Genomic DNA, 24,324 nt, shown 5'->3' with positions numbered 1-24,324 from the left:
GATTTTTCAAAGAAAGCAACCGAACATATTTCTTCACTTCAGCTGGGTAAAAGGCTCAAATTTGACCTAACAGTTATTTTTTCACAATTTCTAGAACTGATTCACCTTCCTAAAATCCAAGATTCTTCAAGCCATACCAGTTCCCAGCCAGAGCCAACACTGCTCCCATGACATAAAATAAAACTGAAGACTGTCTTGTCTTCCTTTATTTTTGACTGTACCTGGACCCAGAAGACATTATTATTAAATTAGTGCATGTCTTTGTCGAGTGCCTCAAGACAACCTGGAACAACATGAATTCATACAGTAGAATTTTTTCTGGCTATGTGCTGCTTTAAATTTCATTTGATTACTTCAGCACATGAGTGAAGCAGATGCTGACGACAGCACTATTTCTAATGCACCTTGGAGAAACACTGACCAAAAAATGTTCAGCTCAAGGGGAATGGTCAGGGCAGCCCAATATATCAGGCTCAGGTCAATCCAAAAGTGAAGACAGCATCCACTGCCTGGCACCAGCTCCATCATGAAGTGTGAAGACAAAGATGTGGAGGATGTGAAAACTCATGGAAGATCAAGGGTACTTGGACAAATGAGATTCAGATTTTCCTCCTTGTCCTGGCTACAGAGAGGGGGGTGGACTTAAGTGCTGCGAGTGTGTGACCAAGTTGTTATTCTGTACCACACACATAATCCCTGGGCTATGTGGATTCAGCAGGAAAAGCTGGGTACTCTTTTCTGGCAGTCATCCAGTGGAAGTGGCTTATTTGGAGTTTAATTTCCAGCTGGTGTTAAAACCAGCACACTCCTATGTGGAAAGAAGTCCTTTTCTCCCAGAAACAAGTTGTTGCAGAAACAAGAACAATGCTGAGATCTGATTCTTCCATGACATCCAATGTTACCCCATTTCAGAGGTCTTAAAGCTTTCCACAGAATTTAAATACAACGAAGAGAAAAGCATAGAATCATAAAATATCCTGAGTTGGAAGGGACCAACAAGGATCATTGAGTCCAATTCCTGGCCCTGTACAGGAACATCCTCAATAGTCACACTCTGTGCCTGAGAGCATTGTCCAAGCACTCCTTAAACTCTGTCAGGCTTGGTGCTCTGACCACTTCCCTGGGGAGCCTGTTCCATGCTCAACCACCCTCTGGGTGAAGAAGCTTTTCCTAATAACCAGTCTAAACCTCCCAACAAAGCTTCAGCCCATTCCCTTAGGTCCTGTCACTGTCACCACAGAGTAGAAATCAGTTCCTGCCCCTCCTCTTCCCCTCATGAGGAAGTTGTAGCCTGCAATGAGGAATCCCCTTGCCTCTTGGGAATGATGACCCTGTAAACTACAGACTGAGTGCTAAGGAGGTCTCCAAATCAGCGGCTTTTTGACTGCACTTGGATTGTGAATTTTCCTGTACTTTTATATTTGTCCCAGTACCAATCACTTTTGGAAATCTGTTCATTGTGTCAAATATCTTTAAAAAAGAAATGCAAAGAAAAGATGGTCAAAATCCACTGCATATGTGGAAAACTTTCAGATTATGGACTACAGAACTGCTTCTCCCTAAAGGTGGTGAACTTTTATACTTAGAAAACTCAAGCCTAGTAAAGAATTTATGTTAGAAAAATTAGACAGCCTAATACACTGCTATGTTTTTTTTCTTTTCTTTTTCTTTTTTTTTTTTCTTTTCCAGTCAGCGATTAAATTGAAATAACTTCCTTTTTTTCTCTGCATTTATACACCTAGATCTGCCCTGGTAAACCACCATCACAGATGCTATACCAGAGACCTGGGCAGGTGTGACTGCAGCTTCTGCTTAGTGACAAGGACAAATAATCCAATTTCCACAGACACTCATAGAAGAAATAAAAACAGGGTTAAACTGCAGCGGTTCAGCCATTTTTAAGAATGAGGAGAGTGAAGCACTGAAGTGGGTTGTTTGGGAAGGATATGAAATATCTGTTGTGACAGGTTTTTAAGCAGAGATTAGACAAATCTGGGATACAGGAGGAAGTTACAGACAAAAGCCTCAGGGCAGAGGCGACCACCTGAGGTTCCTAAAGACCAGCTTGGTTTTGTTTTGATGACTAGGGCTGAAAATATAATGATTTTCTAGAGTGTTTGGAAATATGTGGGTTTGTTTGGCTTTCCCCCCTGCCCCCATTCAAATACTTAATAAACTGACAAAAGGTTTCCTATGTATCAAGTTCTGTTGATCCTTGGATTTTGACACTTGGAGGAGTGGTTCATTAAATATGCAGATGGTTTTGTTTACCCCACAATAACAAATTTGCTTTCTCAGTCAGGTTTTGCTTTTTCCTTTCATGCCTCAGTGCAATGTTGCTAAAATGACAATAAAACAAGAAGATGACCTTACATTTCAGGCATCTGTGGGATCTGTAAAGAGAATGTGCACATAAGAAATATTAAATTCTACCAAACTTCTGAATGTCATAATAAATTCATTTGAAGGCAACTGAAGAGGCTGGCTGAGTGTGATGTAGGTGATCTGACTGGAATCTGAAAAGAATTGTGGATGACAAGCTAAGTGAATAGAAAATAACCCTAATGGGTAGTGATGGAGCAGTGTGGTGTGGGTCACAGCCCAGGACCTGCACTACTGATAAGCAGCAGAGCTGGAAGGGGTTTTGGAAGGATGGGGCAGTCTTTTTTTCTTGGCATGCTCCTCAAACCTGTTCAGCACCCTGCTGAGCAGCCTCACTAGGGCAGGCACCCATCTGGGAATGCTTCCCAGTAAACATGGGCTGAATATCTCCCCACACCCTGACACACACATTAAAAATGGAGATTGTGGGAAACATCACCTTCACTCCATCGGGAAATGAAATAGAGTTTTTGTACATAAGGTGATATTCTGGAGTCACTGTCCAGATAAGGTGTGAAATGAAAAGGCATGTGGTATAAAAAAGCAGTTCTCTGTATAAAATCAAGTTTTATCTACATGTTTCCTGATATTTCAACCCGTCTCTGGAAACAGGCAACACCCATAAATATTAGTAAAACTGAAGTGTTGCTAAAAGTCTTTCCAAGAGCTCTAATTTCAACTGTAGAATATTTTCAAGAGACAGTCAAGGAAGTGTACGTGATCAGCCAGGGAGAAAAGCAAAATGTGGTATTTTTGTCTCCTGAAAGACCTGTTGTAATTCCAACAGTAAAGAAAAAAGCAGATTACTGGCTAATTTCCTTCCCTTCTGCAATACTTCTGTCAGTTGACACTCTGAGTCACTAAAAAATCTGAAAAGCCCTCAACAACTCTGGGTTTTAGGATTAGAAAAGGAAAGGCTATTTTTGTTCAGTCTGAAGCCTGTAGTAGGGACAGTTACCAAGAATTCAGTGTGCTCTTTTGGTAGATATATAACCTTGTTCACAGCTACTCACGTGCTCTGCTCCTTTTGGTGCAAAGGTGAGCATCAGAAGATACTTGGGATATGATCTTGAGTTCAACATAGCATAAAACATACTTTTTAATGAGGTTTGTGCTTACAAACTTCTTTGGCTTCCTCCAGCAGAAATCTCAGACGTAAACCTTTAGGCTGCTCCATTTTCCACTGATTATCCATAGACCAATGAGCCCCAAAGACTGAGAAAGCAAATGCTTAGGAAATCATAATTTTGTTACATTTTCTTTTCTTTTTTCTTTTTTTTTTTTTAAATGTTTCCAGTGTCCTGGAAACCCTGTCCTTTACTGCAGCAGAGAGTGGAAACCAAAGCAGTGTTGTGGTGGATTTGATGCACCAGCCACCTTCAGTAACAATTACAAAAAGTGCTGAAGTTCACTACAATTACTAGAATGAAGATAGGGGCTGAACTTGGTCAACACAATAGAAGCACAATCTTTGCTTGGCGAAATGAAACTGTTTATTCCCATATTTGTATCTTTTTCCCTACTACACAGACGTTACCATCTCTAACTGGTCTGATATCTTAAAAGTGTTAATGGGGCCTGGATCCTGGGGATTTCTCTGAGCCTGAACAAACAAATTTCTTTGGGTCAGAATAAACAGAACATGAAAGAGAAGCAGCCCTATTAGGTTAAGCCAGAGATCCAGTTAGCCAAATACCTTTTTGGCACTGTCCAGTAACAGATGTTTAAAAGGAAAAGTAGAAGTAATATGATCCTTTCCCATTTATAACATCTCTTCTTGAAATTAACAATTAATATGTTCTGAGTTACATTATGAAAGTTTTAAAGTCGTCATTAGTTTTGCTACTTGCTAACCTACTTAATTCATTTTCAACTTATTTTTTGTGCAATACCCTGCAATAATGAGCATGGGAATTTAATTATGCATTGCATAGAAAGATACTATCTGTGGCCTTATTTAAACTTGAGACCAGAAGGTTTCCCTAGAGCTCCCTAATTTTGATTCCCATTCCCTGTTTCTGTATTAATCCTGATTTTGTGGACTTTAATTTCACAAGGCATGGATTGGAAGAGTCCAATGAAACAAATATAAAGTCATATAAATCAAATTTTTTAAGAATTGCTGAACAAATTTTACAAATGAAGTAACATACAAGTTAGGCCTGAAAAAGAGGAACTTTGGGCCTTTGGAAAGATTATCCTTTAGCTCTTCCTACAAACAGGTTTGTCAACTATATTGCTGATTATTCTTAAACACTTCTTCAGTGAGACACAAGGAGCTGATCAACTACAAATGGCACCCTACCTGTAAGACTTTCTTTGCATCTTATCTCCAGATATGGGATTAAAAATGAGGTATAGACAGATGAAAATGCATAAGAATTTATAAACCCACAGAATAACTAGACAGTTTCTATTTTAAAATTATAGTTATCTCAAAGAAATTTTGGTATTATCTCAGGAAACCTTTGCTGTGGGTTATTAGCTCTTTAACATTGTTTCTAAAGGGGAAGAAAGGAGACAGGGCTAGTGAGATGATTCAGGTAAAATTGCAGTAAGGTATACCTTTACCTGTTCAAAACCCCCACGGATTCACTGTATTCAGTTAAGGGGTTTTTTATTACTTTAATTTTTAAAAATTATTTTTAACAAATGCTTCCATGCACATTGCCTGGACAAATTTAGAAATATTCCATGAAAATACTTCTCTCACTTTCATCTTTAGAGTAAACTAAGACCTTTACACTTGCCTGCACAGTCATGAATGTATGAGCCAAAGGTGCCACAGACCCACATAAGCTCATTCCTGTCTGTATTTCAGCTTGATTTTGAAACAAAAGTGTTTTCCTGGGCCTATTGCAGTCCTGTTTACCTGGGCTAAATTTATTCCAAAGTTGAAAAAAAAAAGTAAAAAAGTAAAGCGTGAGCTCCTAGACATTTTACACCACTTCTTTGTGGACAGTGAACGACCAAATGGAAATAGTGACACCTAAAATCCACATACATGTGTGTGTACTCAAATATCTCATTTCATGTGGAAGGTTTGGTCCCAATAGGCTACAGTAGTCTTGCTCTGTAATTACACAATTTCCTAAACACTGAATTAAACACTGTTGTTGAGTGGCTGGAAGATTAATGTCACACTGATGACAAAAAATGGGAAAACAATTTGGGGAATCAAGAGGTAATTAAGTTCTTGACAGAATCACTTGAAAAGGGACCATATGAATGAATTATTTCTCTGTGGCTTTGATTATATATGGGAAATAGACATTTGAGAAGTGATTTCATTGGCAATATAAAACTTACTATCTTTCAAAATAAGTAGCAACATTAATATACAGGGTTGCAGAGAGTGGTCATTTCAAATTAAAAATGTAATTCTGACTCCTGAAGAAATGCTATGAGATGAATCAGTCTTTTCTAACTGCATTTTATTATATTTGTTTTACCAAGTTATCTGCAAGTGCCAATAATGTACAGGTCCATGGGCCTTATAAATCTGGAAAACTTGTTTCTGTCAGTACAATAATTCTGCATTTGCATTGAATTCAGGAATTGTTCTGTAGAGCAGTAACGGGGAAGTATTTGCAAATGTGAAATACCATTTTGCCAGCATGCAGAGACTTGGGAACCCCTCTGTTAGGAACTGTGTGTCCACAGAAGAGGAATTTCTTACCCTGCTAAGCTGTCTGAAAGGACAGAATAAGGGAAATATTAGTATTACCATTATGAAGGGAAACTGAAGGAAGAAGAGATCAAGAATGAGAACTTCAAACTAGGCTGAAGACCACAGGAACAGTAGGTCTGGAAGGGACCTGCTGAACCACTTTGGTATTTCCCTTGCAAGCACCTACTTATGGCAGTGTCTGCTCACCACACAGTTCTGGCCCTGCCGTTTTCTGCAGCCAAGCAGCGCTTTTCTTTCATGGCTGCTAAATCTCTGTCTCCTAGTTTGCTCACAGAAGCCCTCAGTTGTAAATTCCAAACATGCCAACTGGACGGGTTTCAAAAATAAATCCCTGCAAATGTCAAGTATTCGCTACTGCTACAACTGCAAGCTACACTTCAGCAGAAAAATATACCTTAACAGCCAGGACTGTGGGCATTTCTCATGCTGTAATACCTCTCAGGCAGATGGCACCAGACAGGATAGTAGCCATCAGGCTAACAAGAACTGCTGACTTGGGCACAATAAAGCAGCTCTGTGAAGAGGCAACAGCAGGAGCGCTGTTCTGACCAGGCAGCGCTAGTGGAACAGAACTTCCATGTTTTGTGTTGTTTGGCCATTGTGTCTGGTGTGAAACACACCTGTGTTCAATGTCTGTCACAACTGTCCAAGTGGAACACCCAAAACCTAATTTTTTCTATCCATGACTCCTTAACTTACAACTTTTGGATTGTGGTTTAACAGGTTTTGAAGCCAGGAAATTCATGCTTCCGGTCCTATTCCATGGAACTGCTATCCATCTGCATTCATTTTAAAAGTCTATTCTTCTATACCCATCATTTAATTAAAATCACAGCTATCATGTAATGCTCTTTATTTTCTTAGTGTCTTTCCCTTAGGAGGTACTGTCATTCAGTATTATTATAAAAAGTATAATTATTTCAAAGATTATATCATACTAATTTCTGATCTACATTTCACTATACTGCAGGTCTTGGTTGCAACAACCTAAATATTCTTTATGCCGCTAAAATATTTTCTACTCTGGATAAAACAATTGTCAAGTGCAATTTCAAAAAGTTTCACTATTTACGTACCCCTTTTGCATCAATTACACCGGGTTTCGCGTTAAATTTCACCGTCTTCAAACGTGCACGCTCCTTTCTTTCAACTCTGGGGAGGAGAAAATACAAATGAAGAAACACACATTGATTATAGCTGCGCTTCGTATGAAACATTTGATACCTGCCCTCCCAAGACCATTGGCAGTTTACTATACCTAAAGTAATTTAAAGCAAATTTCATACATTGAAAAGGAGAGGTCACTTCCTGAGCCTGGCAGCCTTTTTCTGGCAAATGTGGGACTGGATTTGGGGAGTCTCGGCTGCCCTAAACCAGAACAGCACTGCCTCTCAACAGACATGGGAGTCTTGGAAAAGCATGCTGGGGACAGATTTACTCTCTCTGATTTAAGCTGTTCAAAAATCAGGCAACATTTAGAGTTCTATGGTCAGAGCAATGAAACAAGGACATGTCCTTACTCCCCTTGATTAATATGGACATTAATGTACAAGTAATGCTTCCTACCTTTGCAAAATCATCTACAGAATATCATTGACTGGCTCAAGTAAAAAAAAAAAAAATCTGATCATCTACCTGAAACTGAAAGACTAACCTTATTTATCTAAGCCTGGAGATTGCTCTAGGAGATCTCCACTGAATCCCACAAAGCTAGTTTATAAGCGACATTACAATACATTCCTGCAAATCTCTTGCTTTCTAAGGCTGGGTAGTAGGAGTTCATAATTTCTGATAATTATTTTCCAAAATGCAAACTCTAGTGTTTTGATAGAATGATAATTAACACAACATATTTCCTTCTATCTGAGTAGGCTTATATATGCCCTCCTGAAACACAGTGAATGTTGGTTACTATAGCTACAGCTTAAATTTAGATTAAATGCATTTCTCTGTAAGTGTGGGATATTCACATGGAAACAGCTCAGGTACATTTTTCAAACTAAATCTATGTTATTAAAGACACATGAACAGTCTCAAACTTGAACTAGCAGACGAAGTCCCTTGGTAGTACCAGTAAGAAATGAAGACTTGAGGCTGTGTAATTGCCTAAATAGGATAGAGGCTGTGTAATTGCCTAAATAGGATGGATGCCTTCTGAGGAAATAATTATCACAAATGAACACAATATTCTACTTATTAATCGGTGTTAACATTTAAACTCATTCCAGCCCTGCCTAACTTTCTAAAACATCTGCTTTTAACTTAATTTCTTATTCACTGCATAAAGAAATTTGGAAATTAACCCTGAAGAGTGAATCTTAATTATGAAGTTTGTCATAATTGCATTAGCAGCCATGGAGGCATCACTGCTTTCTAGAGGCATAGCAGACAGATGAGGAGCTGCAGAAGCATTCTGCATTGCTTTAAGAAGCATTTAAGTAATGCCATTAAGTGTCATTAGTCCTTCAGGCCAACATAACAACAATGTTCGCATGTGCTCAGCATGCCTACTGAATGTTCCAAACATTTCATCATCTGGCACTGTATTAAGGGTAGCACGCAATGTTGCCTCCCATTACAATTTGTGTGACACCTTCCACAATAAAACTGTTCTCAGTTACTCATAATATAGCTGAAATGTAAATTTACAAGCTGAAATGTTCTTTGTCTCAGGCCGACTGCATTACTGTTGCTGCCTGAACTGTCAGTAAAATGGGTCAGCTGTCAGAAAAAGGCAAGGACAAAATAAGTGGGTTTGCCCAATTTATAATACAATCTAAAAGTTCTTCAGCTCAGGTGCTCTATTGCCTTTATGTCTTTGGTCTGGAATTTGCATTGTGGCAGCGGGTTGCTCTGGTGTTAGGAATATATCTCTCTTTTTCCTGAAAGAATGAACCTAAATTTCTGAAAAGCTTTAGTTTTTCATGCTCTGGAGAACTCTTGGAATTTAGCTTTGGTTCTCCAAATATTTAGTCTTTGTTGAAATAGTCAGGTTGCAGGACTTGAGTGAACTAAGATGTTCTTAGGATTTCTTATCTGTGCTACTGGACATTTTTGCCAGACAATAGACAGAGCTAAAAAGGGAACTAAACTGGTGAAGAGACAAAGGTTTGAATCTCTGTTCTTTTAGATTTGTTGATGCAGCTCTTAGAAAAGGCACTTTTAAAAGGAACACTAATTCAAACCACTTTTTTGCAGGTTTGTAATTTTTATATTTAAAGAAAAATAAAATTCACCGTCTTTCTTCCCCCCAAGAAGAAAGGAGTTTAGGTCCAAAGGGTTATTTGCAGCAGGTGACACTGTGAATGTCTAAACACCATATAAATATAAAGTCCTTACACTGGTTTAGTTGACAGCAGCTGACCACCATTTGAACATTTTGATCCATCAGCTGAAGAAATTGCTTTTAAAGAAAGAAATGTTTCACTTAATATGGTAACCAGTTTTCTATCATCACTGCTGGACAAAGCAGGATCATGGGGAGTTGTGCAAAAGCATGGAGTGTAGGGGAGAACTCCTATCTCCCAGACTTACAGGGCCCAGACTTGCAACCCTGACTGTGCCTGATGCACACGTTGCTGCCATGACCCTTTCTAATTATTTATTTGCCTCATAGAGCTATGCCTAAGGGATGAGGAAAGCATGGCTATGATTCCCAAAACAACTTCATGGCTGTCCCATTTTCAAAAGTGCCTGAGGGGTCACTGAAACTCAAAGAGGTTTCAAGAAATTTTCAAAGAAACCTACATCCAGCATTTGAAACGTGACTGGAGCTGAAGAGCTCTGAGTCCTATGTGGAGACAGTATCACCCTGGCACAACTTATGGGGATTCACCTCCACCTTCCCACCCACTCTGCAAGTACAGCTGTGTGCAGAAATACTACTGTGCACAGGGAAATTATCTAAGATCATCTGAGATCTTAGATAATTATATATAATCATATATATAATCATTAAATATAATCATGTGAGATCTGGGACAGTTGGAGTATACTCCGTATCCTCACTTTCTCTTGCAAACATTCCTGGTGGTAGATACCTCTTGACCCTTTTTATTTCAGAAATGGTCACGATTCACTCTCTTCTTCCCATGTAAACCTAGAGAAGTAGAGCAGTACATTGAAAACATCAACCTTCCTCACTACTAAGTTCAAGATTTCAGTTCTTTAGGATACTGTTCTCTTTTTATTTTTCTGAGGAGCTAATTAATGGGATGCAGCACTCACTGCACTGCAATGTCTGTCTGCTTTTGTGTTTCTGGGTACACACAGCTGTTGAAAAAGGGCCTGTGGGATTTTTCAAAATGAAACTCAGTTCCTCATAAGTGCTGCAAACAAGAAAAAAATCAAGTATAACTCAACAGGACATGAACTGTGATCACACCCCTGTGGACCACTGGGAGTTTTGTCAGTGCCTTCCTAAAAGCACTAATCAGTCTTCACAGTGGCGAGGTAGAATATCAAATGAGAAATGCTTTAACCTTCAATAACAGCATTCATGGTTGATGTAGAACACAGATGAAAATTGCAAACTTGTTTCTAGAATGAAATAAAACAGTAACAGTAGGCAAATTTGCAAAGATTTGGCACTGAGCTGTTTTGCAGGATCAAAGTTGTTTCCAAATCCAGCATGAGTACTGTAGTGAGGAGAGTAAGAAAATACAAGAATGCAATGGAAAAAGAATACTTGAAAGACTTTGCTATGTCTCTTGTTTTGCTTCACCATTTCCAGGTCACCTGCATTGTATTTGTTTTGCCTGCCTATCAAGTGAAAGATAAGCAAAAACATGTATGCACTATTTATAGTTCAAATATGTGGTCTCAGTTCATGGCTTTTTATTGCTTCCATCGCTGCGAGATGTTAGACCTGAGCTTACCAAGAGATTCCCATTCTAAAAATTATTTTGAATCATTCCCGAAGTGGCATTTTTGCACTGAACATGCATTTTTCAGTAGGAGAGAACATGCTCTGGTTCAGCTCTCCCTGTGCAGTGGCTTGCTTATAGAAAGCAGCTCAGCACCTGGTCAATATTTATGAAGAGTAGACCTAATGACATTAAGAAGTGACTTCTCATAAAATTGTAGCACAACCTTATTGTGTCTAAAAGCTAACAGCTGTTTTCCTTCAGCACAGGAGTTTCAAATCATTGCAAAAACACAGGATGTTTATATCTACACATACATACAAATTTCATTCCATACTAAATTTTTCCAATTAGATTAGTGAGTATAGACAGATAAATTATTTTAGACAAATCTCACCTGATTATGCCATGTTAAAAAGTTTTATCATTTAAGGATTAAAATGTTAAGGGTTATTTAGAAAGGTAGATGATTTATAGGAAACCATTAAAAATAAAAATCATTTGAGTGGATAAACATGCCCTTCTGCCAAGCTGAGCAGAACAACAAATTTAAGTTGGCTTTTCACCCACAGGGACTTCTGTGCTGGGAAAACCTCTTGTTCCTTGTCCTTAAGAGTTTGTGAAACATTGGGTTTTATGTACTTTTCCTCCCACTTCACTCTGAAAGGAGAGTATGGCTACCATGTACTTGTGGGGAAAATGTTGTCTATTTGAGAACACAAATATCAGGCTGGTATTGTTACAGCTGGTAATAACAGATACAAGTTACATAACATTTGGCAGTCAGATGTACTTAAACGACATGAAAATAGGTATCTTACAATGATGACAGTCTGACAGCAGTTTTGTGACTGCACATCTGAAGGACAACAGAAAGATTAGTGTAATTATTTCAGTGTTTTAAGGCCAAGTCCTTGTTGGCTGCAGAGGGAGCAGTAGTAAAAGTGGTGAGAATTTATGCTCAGCCATTCTGGGGCAATCTGTGTCAAATCTCAGACTGCATTCCAGACCCACAGACTCAAGTCAGGCAGATATACACACACCACAGAAAATACTGAGGCTTGACATTTGTGAGGTGGGAGGTGGCTGTTGTGGAGGGCTTGCAATGTAGGAGCTTGTCCCTGTGCAGAGACTCAGAAAAGAAAAGGTGAAAAGAACTGGAGGTGTAAAATCAATGCTACAGCAAATAAAACCTATTTACTATTGAATTATATCATCTAGGAATCAAATACACTCTTACATATGCATATTGGTTTGACGCATTTTGTTCATTCCCTTTAACTAATGTGAGTGTTTCCATAGGGAGAGAATCTTGGATATGGGCTGCTCAGCTTGCTGCTACCCCTTTTATAGGAAGTTGATTTTTTTTAAATATGCATAATAAGGGGAGCAATGAAACAAATAAAAATCCTCATGTTCAAAAGCACAGATTATGTCTAAACTCTAATCTAAATCTATCTATCCATCCATCCAAATGCAAAAAAAAATCCAGAGTAAATCTCATTCTTTTGATCATTCCAGTATAAATAGCAATTTTCTGTGATAAGGCAGCACATCACACACACAACCAAAGTGCCCAGGCAGCACTGCAGGCTTCCTGAGACATTGGTACAGGGCTGGTGGTTATGTCCCCTCATCTTGGAGATCCTGCCTGATAAAATTGTGCTGTCACCTTAAACATAGCTTAGATAAATCTTTTGGGCAGATGTGGAACCAAGAGAAATTTGGCCTATAATGCTGATTAATTAATACTATATAACAACTATTTGGTGATGGTTGAACCACAACTGAAGTTGTCTGCAGCCACTCATCTAAGGTCCTGTACTTCCCAACACCAACATGATATAATACCACACCAACTATATATAATTATATTTGGTTTCCACCCAACTAGCTAAGCAGTCCTGTGGCTGAGAACAACTGTTATAGTCAGACAACAAATACACACTGGCAATTGGACAAAATTTTGTTTTCAGATGTAGAAATGGTTGTAATCATATTTAAGAACTGCAGGATACTTAAAATTTAATTTTCTTCAATCTCCACAGAGGTCATTAGCTCATTGCTTCATGAGATTTGGTCCTTACATGGATTAGTGGAAAAACTTTGGGCCACTCTCACTTCTTTGTGCTGCTTCTGTCAGCAACACCCTTCCAGCTGCAGCGCTGCCCTCCAAAACTCTCATTTAAAGCCTGATTTGGAAATTTAACTATAAACAAATCAACGAATTTACATGTTGGCAGAAGCATTGAAATCTAGTGACAAAAAAGCTTTCAAAGTCTATTAAATCACTAAGAGGTAAAGTCTGTTAATCTATCCAAAAACCTAGAGAGACTATAGCTCCCCTACAACTCAAAATTATGATTTTTTTTTTGCTTGTATAAGAGAAAGTCATAAGTCATATAGGAGAAAAAGGAGTCTTGATTAATTAGTCCCAATTTCTCTAATCAGCTCATGCTAAAATGTCATTGAATGATGGGCTGTCCTGTAAAAAAATAAAAAATCTAAACACATGGAAAGCAATTACAGCAATTACCACTACACAGCATCTCAAAGAAGAAATATAATGTAGTTGTTAGGACTTTGTGTGTTTATATACATGTAGATATATATTTGTATAAATATATATATACGTACATGCAGACATATATATATATATATATATATATATATAAATTGAAGTGGTCAGTGGTTTTCCAAGATATTCCATAATTATTTCATTTATGGGAAATGTAGCAATTGTATCTTAGCTGTTGCTAGACAGAAGTTAAGGGAAGTAGGACAGAAAAGCTAAGACTCAATGTGGCACTCATAATTCCTGAATCTGTATAACCTCTCACTGAACCAAAGTACAAAAATAAAGTTACAGTACCACAAGTTAGCATTCCACAAGTAGAAAAAGTAATCTAAACACAAAAGAAAACCCTTCCAAGCATAATCCCCCAAAAGCTCCAAGACACAAAAAACCCCAAATCAACAAACAAAACCCCCCCCCAAAAATCCAAAACAGAAAAAACCCCCCCCCAAAACAGAACAACAAAAACAAAACAAAACAAACAAACAAAAAACCCCAAACAAACAAAAAAAATCACCCACAAAACCCCCAAACAAACAAAACACCGAGATATTAATTGGGGATTGAAATAAGACAAATATGAAATTCTTCAATTTACAACATGATGGCCAATTTAGCTTGCAGGACCAGCCCAACAAACAGCTACAGATGTTCTTATTTTCCTTCCTTCCTTTCTTTCACAATATTTTACTGCTAGATATAACACATGCTGTATTATATACAAAGCCATGCCTACAGAACAAGTCCCATATAAACTATAAGAGATATAGCAGCCGGGAGCCAACATCTTAAATGAGGATTTCCATGCTGCAACTGTCTATATTTGGTTAAATGAATCCCAGGACTACTCTGTTTTAGATTAATCCTCTTACAGTCAATAACCCACACCTGCAGAGGAAATTCAACTCTGAATTAGCACAATCTGGCAAGTATGATTAGCTTTATTCTCTGTAACTCAGCCCTGGGTGTGCTGATTGCTCATCCTCCCCTTGGGTGGTGTAAATGACCACAGAAGATGCTGGTAAGAGCACACCAATCTCAGGCTCTGAGGAATCATCCAGGACCCACAGAAAGGAAACAATACTCACTTTTCAGTGCATTGGAAAAAATAACCTTGTACAACTGAAACCTTTTATGAAATAACAGTGACCTCCTCCCACTCAGCTCAGGTGTATCATTACATTAATGCAGACAGAAAATCAGATGGCATTGATTTTTCCAGGCCCCTCAGCTTCACTAGTGAAGAATAAGAATGACAAGTGGAGAGCATGGTAACTATACCTGCATCTTTTAAAATTCAAGACTCTTATATTTAGATTCTCACCAACCTATTTTCATACAGTCTCTCTCTCTCTCTTTTATTTCTTTAAATTATTCTGTTTTCTCCCAGTGTTTCCTAAGACACAGCTTATTCCTAGGCTCTATTATATGTCTGACCTTAACTAAAGAACCTCTACGCTTTGTCCTTGAAAACACCACTGTGTGGATAACCCAATAAGCTTCAGGCACACACCACCTTTCCACTTTACAGGATGTACAATTCCACATTTTAATTAGCTGCTTTGCTTTGTCCTTTTTTCCTCTGTAGTTGTTTTACTATGTAGGACAGCTTTTTGCACCTTTTCACTACACAGGAGTGAGGTCTGTGCACATACTTTCCTTAGCATTAAATAAACTCCTCTCTCTTCCCATGTATGGCCCAATCATGTAATTATAGCAGTATTTACTGTAGCAATGAATTGCAGGCAATTATTCCTTTTTCAATATTGAGAGACTAAATCTGGTTAATGGGCGCATTTTCCATCTTGAAACTTATAACCTAACCTTATAACCTAACCTTTTATTTCTATCTATTACACAACACCAAAATTGCTCTTTGCTGAAAAACCAGGTGTGGATGCTATTCAAACATGCTCGTTAGAGAAATTAAGGTCCTTTCAGGGCTCATGTCAACAAGGTATTTGATGGCCTTTTAGTTTACTTTTACATGATTTAGAACAATGAGTACCATAAGCTCTATTAGTGCCTTGGCCAATTCTCTTGAAACAGCAGCAGATGCTCAAGGGAGCATCAAGCATCCCATTTCCCCATTATAAAAAATGGTCATGATCATTTTTACACTAGTGTTAAAGCAGAAATAGCTAGGAATAGAAACTTTATAAGGCATGGCTGCAAAAAAGAAATGTAATATGTTTTGACAGATTTCATTTTTCCTCCTACCCTTTCAGTTCTTGACCTTTCTATAGCAGCTATCAACAGAGCCAGGAAGTAATACTGGTTTGTGTGCTACTTCTGATACTATCAGAGACTTGTGGTCAATTTTACAAAAGCATCTAGGCAGAATAAACAATTCAAATGAGGGAGATTCAGATATCTGTTCTCTCTATGAAAGTCACCACGAATCCCACTAAGATTCAGATTTCACTTGGAGAGAGATGAAAGTTCCTGCATTTACATTATATCAAAAATTTACTGTAACATTGATTATCCATCAATTTCCAGGCAGGCAGAGATTAACAGATTTTGAAGCCAAAGATGACCATTATATAATTTAGCACCATATTTTATATCACACAGGCTGAGAAGTTCAATTCTATTACCCTCTCAAAAGGAAGACATACAGTCTTGATTTGAAATGTCAAGACATTCATTACATCTTTCAGCAGTTTGATGCAATGGGTAATCACCCTGACATTAGAACATGTGCTCAACTTCAAATTCAGAGTGAATTCCCAGACTCGGGTTCTGATTATTCCTTTTTTATGCTGAAGCTCTTTAGTAGGCAGTGATCTCTCCATCTTTTCCCTTTTCTTTATGAAGTTACTAGTAGTTGAGTCACCTTTTGAGTTTCTTTTCAGTACATTTATAAACAGCCTGAATGCTTTCAATCTCACAGCAAAAAATTGTGTCTTCCAACTCTTGAAATACCTGTGGGATTTTCCTTTACTGCCCCCAGTTTTTCAGTAGACTGACACATCCCATCTTTGGAAAAGAAAAAAAAAAAAAAGAAATATTTTAAGGTAATGGCCAAAGAGGTAAGAAGGAGGAGGCAGTACTCACCTCCTCTTGCTGGGTATAACTCCCATCTCCTCACTGTCCCCCTCCAGAGTGACCCTCCTTGCCTGCCACCATTCATCATCTGAAGCGTTGATGACGTGAAGGATGTCTCCATACTTGAAACTGAGTCCTTGGCTTGGGAGGCCACTGTCTTTGCTCTTGTCATAGTCAAACATTGCTCTGTGAAGGGAAGTAAAGATATGAAGGCAGGTGATTAGATCAGTCTGGGTACATTTACTTCTGAACAATTAATCATATTTTATGTCACAGGTAACACTTTCTCTTTTCCAAAGGGAAAGAAGACCTGAGTCAGAGGAAAACTCTTTCCACTGTGAAGTTAGTCTTTACAGAAGCCACTGCTTTTTTTTCCTGGAAGAGAAAGTGAATGGCAAAATCTGACACCAATTTTCAGCCTCTGCCTTCCAGTTCTATGCCTGGCACCTACACCAGGGTAGATGTACCCCACTTTCTGAGAGTAAGACCCTGCACGGGAATACCAGCAAGTGCAGGTCATTCATTGGAGTTACCTACCTAAAAAATCCAGATCTTGGTTTCTTACAGGAAAAAAACCCAAAAACTTGGGAATATTTTTCCCATGTAAAATATTGTTTGAAGATGATGCCTGTCAAGAACTGATGTTTATTTCCTATAGGGAAAATAGTATTATCATAACCCTGCCTGCAGAAATGGTACATCAGTAAAATCCCAAGAGGTGTCTAACAATCCCTACTCATTCACTGTCAGTAAGAAAGACATGGCAATCTTTTCATTGGTAAACACTTTCGTGAGAAGGTTTTGATGTAATTAATTGCAGTGCGTTCTAGTGTATTTGCAAAGAATGATTGTAGCAGTTTTATGGGTAGATATAAAACACTCAAAGCTACTTCTCATAATGAGGAGAACTTTAAGAGAAGTTATTGGAATTGTGGCCATGCAACCAAAATAATTTAAAGCTCTCATAAGCACCAACTGTGCATGGCAAGTCTGGTTCAGGAAGAAGAAAAATGCTATATGAAATATGTCTTCTTTTAAAGAGTTTGAAGTCTTCTACTAACATCTTGAGAAATGCCCAGATAATTCCCTTCTCTGAGGATGAAGGTTACTGAATTTTACATAATCCATAAGCTTACTTATGCTTATGCCTTTTTTGGTAAATGTTCTTGGAATGCAAGTACCCTTTGGAAAAAATTAACGTCTTAGCAGTGGAAAAATTATTTTTAAAACCTGTCTATATCTTATTAAATATTTACATTAATAAATTACTCTTACTGGTACCAGGTCATCTGGTGCTTCTCAACTACAGCTTTCTGTGAGGACATCTGATGAAGAAGCTCATAAATCCAGAAGCAGTTAAGTGTCATTAGACACCTCTGTTGATGACACCAGATCCCTGGAAGACGGCAGTGCATATACAAACAGGCATACAACAATTCATCCCGTGGGCATTGCCCTTGGCAGCAGGCAGCAGTCAGAGTTTTACCACTGCACTGAACAATCGTCTTAAAAATTCAATGACTGATTGTGCTCCTTGCCATGGAAGCTGTTCAATGGCTCCAAACCCCTAACCACACAGTTGGCCATGCTGGATACAGGGCAGACATCATGCAATCCTGATTCCAGGCATAATTAAGTCACTGAAAACAAGTGACAATGTCTTCTTTGTTACAGAGAATAAGCAAGACTCTCACGTCCCTGACGCAAAACATTCCCTGATGCCGAATTGGAAATGCTCCATATTTGGCAAGTTCTAAGATGAAGGTTGTCTTTCAAAAGTTAAGGAGAAGAAAGTAGGACAATATTCTTTGTCCTTGAACAGACATTTGCACCTCAGAGCCCACATATTGACTTAAAATGAGTCTGTCATCCTGCTGGCTGGTGTTAACGATGAATGCAGATGGCAATGCTTGCCACTGACTTGCTTTGATTGGAGTAATCATGTGCATTGCTAATTAAAATGAGATTATAGATCTCAGACAAGAGACTTTTTGAGCACACTTTTCATCGAATGAAAGATTTTGTGGCTGATGCTCTACAGATGTTGATTACTCCATTAGCAAATGAAAATTACATGAGAGCTGACTTCAGTGATCTTTCCTAAACATGTCAAATTAAGAGTCAGGTCTTGGTAACAGCTGTGTTTGAGCTTACAACTTTGATAACATTTCTGGCTCTGTAAAACATACTTTTGGGGTTGGCTGTTGGCCCAGCTATAAAATACATGGAGATCTTCACTCCAGGCATTGTTGACTACTCTGGGCTAGAGAGAGACCTGGGCACACTCATCCCCACCACCTCAGGCTGCGAGGGCAATTTGAATTGCAAAATCTAGTCCCTTTAAGAGATGGACATGCCATTTCCAATTTTCTACCTGAACACCACACAGTTCTGTTTGTGCTTGGTTTTGAATATGCATATAAAAATAACACCTCTGCATCTCTTGATGTCAACTGAAGTGATACAAAATGAATGCAGCCAGACCTCTTGCTTGGTAAAGGAACTGGGCAGAGCAGACAGAAAAAGATGCCTTTTTTCCTTTGCTCTTTCATGTTTTTAGACAATGACATTAAAGTCTTACAGGATACCATCTGCAAGCACTGAAACTTTCATCAGAGTCAAGGTCAGCTCTCAGCAAAGTCTAGTTGTTCTGTACAAGCTTCTTCACCAGGATAACACACTAAGGGGTATGTTAGACACCTTAGATAGGTTCTGCCATGCTAGGGAGAGTATCAGAAGAAAGGTTAAAACATAGTAACAACTTTGCTGAATATTATGAGTTGAGAAGAGGCCAATGCAGTCCAAGAAGAAACCCACCCTTGCACAAAGCACCTAACAGCCCTCTCTGAGAGATGAGCACCATCATTTCAGCCAGAGAAGGATCAGTACGACCACGACCAGACAAGTACACTTCCAAAATGAGATGTTTAATAGAAACAGGATTATTCAAATCATCCAGAGGGTCTAAACCAGGAAGACCTATCACAATGCCTCTCTCTCTCAGTGATGAATTAGAGGTATCTTCCCAGAATACAAGCACAATAGTGCAAATAGTGGAGAGGCTGCTCACCAGAGCTAGTGACCTTTCTGCCCTTGCTAATATGACTACACGTTTTCATCTGGCTGAGGCTGCTTATTCATGCGTTGCTTGGGCAGCTCTTCACGGCACTGAGCTGTAAATAATTTTTTGAGTCCTACTGCGGTATTAAGGAATAATAATCTCAATAACCTTACAACATTTTAATGACGTTTATCTAACAGTCTTAAACACTTGTCAGCTCTTTTTCCTTCACAACTTATGAAACTGCATCTTAAAAGCACTGTTCTTTCAGGTGTTTTATATGTTCAGTTAGCTGCTTGCATCCACTGTTAAGCTTTCTTTTGGATCCTGTAGGACAAAACCAAGAGCTTTCTCTGTGTCAGTAAGTCTTTTTTTCCAAGTCATCTGACTCGGTCTACTTTTGAATTGGGATAGTCAATGTTTTATAATGAAGGAAATCAGTTTGAATTATTTAACTTCCACTTTAGAGCTGCCACCAATGTTGTGATCACACCAGCATCAGAAAACTCCTGTTCAGTATCTTCTAGACAGTGCATTTCACAAACAGGACCCCGGGTTACACAGGATAGAGAATGCATTTTGAAGTTTCAAATATGCTAAACCCAGTGACTACTATGAGGTGTGGATAAAATACTGGAATAGGGAGCAGAGCTTGCTATGAACCAGTTTAACAGATGTGGTTGCAATCATGATTTGGTCAGCTTAGTTCCCTCATTAGAAAAACAGCAACAGGAATTGGTGTGATTATCAAAGGCATAAGGTATATGCATCAAACTCCCATTTAATACTTATTTTTTTTTTTCCCAGTTCTTGCCTTAGTTTAAGGAAAACTGTTTCATATCTGTATAACATCTTGAAAGTGAAAAGTGTCATTCAAATGCCAAGTATTGCCGTGAAGGGCTTGGTGAAAGCCTCATGCTTATAGAAAATTAAGAAAGTCCTGAGAAATGAAGCAGGAAGTGCAAACATTTAGAAGAAGCTGGCTATCACAAATATTTAAGAATATGTGACACTTGCTTCCCTGATATTATTCCAGACTTCAGAAGTGATCATTACCCTAGACTAATCCCAGCAGCAATCTGGACAGAACCTAACAGGTTTTATTTTTGTGCTTGGGTGCTTCTTAATAACTTTTAGGCAGCCACATCAGCGTAAAACACGAGACAAGCATTTCACAACAGCATTCAAATTAATTGCTCAAAAATGGTTAGAAATTAAAATACTGACTTTACCAAGCTGTAATAGACTGCCCAACATGCAGTGAGGTGTCTATGTGGCATGAAGGCTACCAAAACTGGGGTATCTTTTTTTCTTCCACTTAGCATAAATACATCATTATTTGAGACATTTCCAAAAGCTAAGCTGCCTTGGGCTGTAAATTTCTATTCCTAATGACACCTATTCTCACAGCTAGAGGAATAAATGTTTGACAAAGAAAATATATTAGCTGTTACAAAAAAGAAAACCAATTCCTAGTGCAATCCCATATATTACAACCTATTGACATCCATGATGTTATCTTGTTACCAGCATTTGTAACATAAAAAATAGGGTACAGAAAGAATAAACGATCTCGCTAAGCTCTTAACAGAAAAGGGAATTTGACAGAGAAATCTCTTAGCTTCCTCAGCTAATGCTGTAAGCACCACTGTTAGTAGTCTCCATAATATTCCTGACAAAGCAAGGGACATAACTGCATTTGCAACACAGGAATATATTTTACCAAATGCTTCTATATGTGCAGTGCAAAACCCCCAAATCATCCACTCCCATATCAATGGCCAGTAATTTGATACAGTTCAGGTGCTGTGTGGCAGCTTTATCTGCATCTCTGAAATTACTTTCTTCTTCTGGCACAGATGGGAGTTTGCACATAAATTTACAGACTGCTCTTTGCTATTCACTTGATTATGAAACAACAACAATATTTAGCAAGAGAGATTTTCAGCTGCTGTAAATAGTGCTAACTCCTGTGATCTGCCAGCATATCTGCATATGCACCACTAAAGGATATTTCTCTCTTCTCTCAAAATTTCTTAAACAGTGATTCTCAGACATCAGATTTTATAGCATCATCCTAAGGGAGATATATGTTATTCTCCTCATTCACCACATCTATCTTACCCTCTGCCCTATTTTTTTTTTTTTACAAATGGGAAATCCAGTGCAGAGAGCAATCATTTGCCTGGTTTTAGACAGTAACTCAGCATCATAATCAGAATCAGACCCCAAACTTCATAGCTGTCTTTTCTGCACTCAGTAATAAATGTGTTTCCACCCACTTGCAGGCTCAGCTTGAAGAAAAAATTAGAAAAAGATGAAATAAACGCTAATGTAATTTATTGCTATAGCTGCAACAGAGAGCACAGTGGCTCTCTGATTGAAGCAGCCATTGCAAGGCAATTAAGATGCCATTAAAAGGGTTAAATTTTAGCATACTGGCAAGTCAGTAAGGACTTTTAACTTCTCCTCCCAGCTTTGTTTCCATCTGGAGAAGCTGAACTGGTAAATCTTATGTGTACAGCATACAAAAAAGGTTTCTCTCTCCTTGGGAGGTTGGGGAAGCTCTGAGATGCTGCTTGCTGAGACTGGAGGCTGCTGGAGTAGCCCTTGTACCCAAGATGATTCTGTTGTACATTGTCACCTCTGCTGAGAGAGAGGGAGGGGGAACAGCTGGGAAGAAAAGCTTTTATTAGGAGTATACTACAGCAATGTAGTTTTAACAATGTATGCCTGAATGTTTGACCTGTCTCTCATAGATACCATGATTCCTGCTTTTTCTTTTCTTTGCCTTATTTTTCTTTTACTTTTTTTTACTTTCCACACCCCTCTCTTGTTTTGTTTTTTTTTTCTTTTTTCTTTTCCTTTTTTTCCCCCCTATATTAATGATGTTGTGACTCTTGATGAAGCCCATCCCCTCAACCTTGTCAGGCTGAGAGGGACAGTGTTAGCTTTTATGTTACCCAAACCAGTCATGACAGGGCAGCAGTGCGACACAGTTGCCATGTTCCCTTTGGATGTTAGCACTGATCAGGGACCATTACCAGCAACAGTTTGGATGCACCTGAGGCGGACAGGAGTGCTGTGTCCAGCTGTCTGGACTGGGCACTGTGTCTGTGGGCACCCCAGAAGAAGGATGCAGATCTGCTGGAGTGAGTCCAGAGGAGGACACAAAGATAATCAGAGGGCACCTCTGCTGTGAGCACAGGCTGAGAGAATTGTGGTTGTTCAGCCTGGAGATGAGAAGGCTTCAAGGAGACTATTACGATTTTCCTGTACCTGAGACACTGTGAGTAAGCTGGAGAGGGACTTTTTACAAGGACATGTAGTAACAGGGTAAGGAAAAATGGATTTAAATTAGTAAGAGGGTAGCTTTAGGCACTAAGCCATGGGGCATGCTCCCAGTCAATGTGCGGTTCAGGGTGTGAACTTAGCTGCTCCTAAGGCACCTCCACTGCAGCAAATCCCATTGCACATTTACAGCCAAGTCTTTTCCATTTTCTATCACATTATTTCTTTACTTCATTCAGCAATTTCTCCATTCAGTCCAAGTAATTCCTTATTCGTTTCCTCCTAGTGGGAATTTGGCAGAGAGTTATATCATGGATCTCAACGAAGAAAAAAAAAAAGGATTGGAGACAGCAGCAATTAGTTCCAGAAAAAAAAATCATGAGGAAGAGGGATATATTTTCTTTATGATGATTACCAGGCAAGAGGACTGCTATTTGTCCTTGGGGAATACTCTGCTCGTTTTGGGGATCCAAGCATGATGCTTAATGTCAGCTCTTATGAACCAATCTCTATGTTGCCGATGGGCTTTTTTCGGTTTTTAGGAAGTGCTCATATTCTGTGCAGGGAACGGGCTCTGCAAAATTTGTTCAGAAAAATGTAAGTCAAAATTTTCAGCAGTATCAAACCAGTTTCTTGCATTTTTATGGTCTTGCTACACAACAGCATAAAATGTACTATGTTAGAGGCAAAATATCTCACAGTGAGCAAGGACTGACACTTCAGGCTTTCAGTTGTGGACATGGACAGAAGTAATACTACTCCCAGGTTTGCCTGGCTTTAACGCCCCCCAGCAGGAATTGTAAGGTGGCTTAAGAATATGAAATTCCTTCGTGCTTTTTCTTGGGCCAGCACAAGGAGAATTCCTTTCAAGGAACTTACTTTTTATTTCTTTGGTATTTTACAGGGCATAAAAGACCCAAACAGATTCCCCTTCTGCTTGCAAACATCTGAAATCAAGCTGTGAGCATATGCTTACCTTACTGTATTTTACTGACTAGGAAAATCTGTCTGCCAGTTTAATCTGTGATAAACGGAAGCTTTTAAATACATCTGCATTGGACTCAATGTAGTCTAGATCCTCAGCTTTGAGGTTTACTTTAAAACAAGGAGACTGCCTTAGGTCTGAACAGCTTAAATTTAGCCTTAGGCATTTTGATAAACTCCAGAGGATATCTGTAGTTGATTCTGGAAGGCTTCTTCAGCACCCCTGAGTTTGTTGCTGAAATTTCACAATAAGCCCCCAAACTTATGCATGAGATGCAGATTTCACAGCAAACTCAAAAACTTATGCCAGGTTTGTACTTAGCTGTTTCTTCTAAAGAAATGAGATAACTTTTGACTAACCTTGACCTGGTCTGTGCATTATGCATCGAAATGATATGAAATCTGTCTTATTCTTGGGTTTGAT

General features: G+C 38.7%; 1 protein-coding gene across 9 annotated transcripts in view; it reads right to left on the bottom strand.

Moving 5' to 3' along the window:
* Window positions 1-24,324, bottom strand: part of DLG2 (discs large MAGUK scaffold protein 2) — a 966,698-nt gene that overhangs the window by 30,175 nt on the left and 912,199 nt on the right. For 8 of the 9 annotated variants that reach the window (XM_062487504.1, XM_062487509.1, XM_062487512.1 and 5 more), the window contains 2 exons: window positions 16,574-16,750; window positions 7,150-7,225 (listed from right to left, as the gene is read on the bottom strand). In XM_062487504.1, coding sequence (XP_062343488.1) covers window positions 7,150-7,225; window positions 16,574-16,750 — 253 coding nt within the window. The remainder of the gene's footprint in view (window positions 1-7,149; window positions 7,226-16,573; window positions 16,751-24,324) is intronic. The other variant, XM_062487513.1, reaches the window with a different exon arrangement.

This window comes from Cinclus cinclus, chromosome 2, assembly GCF_963662255.1.
Source record: "Cinclus cinclus chromosome 2, bCinCin1.1, whole genome shotgun sequence".
NCBI classification, from domain to species: Eukaryota; Metazoa; Chordata; class Aves; order Passeriformes; family Cinclidae; genus Cinclus; species Cinclus cinclus.
Note: the sequence above shows the minus strand (reverse complement) of the source record. Positions and strands in the feature narration are given on the sequence as shown.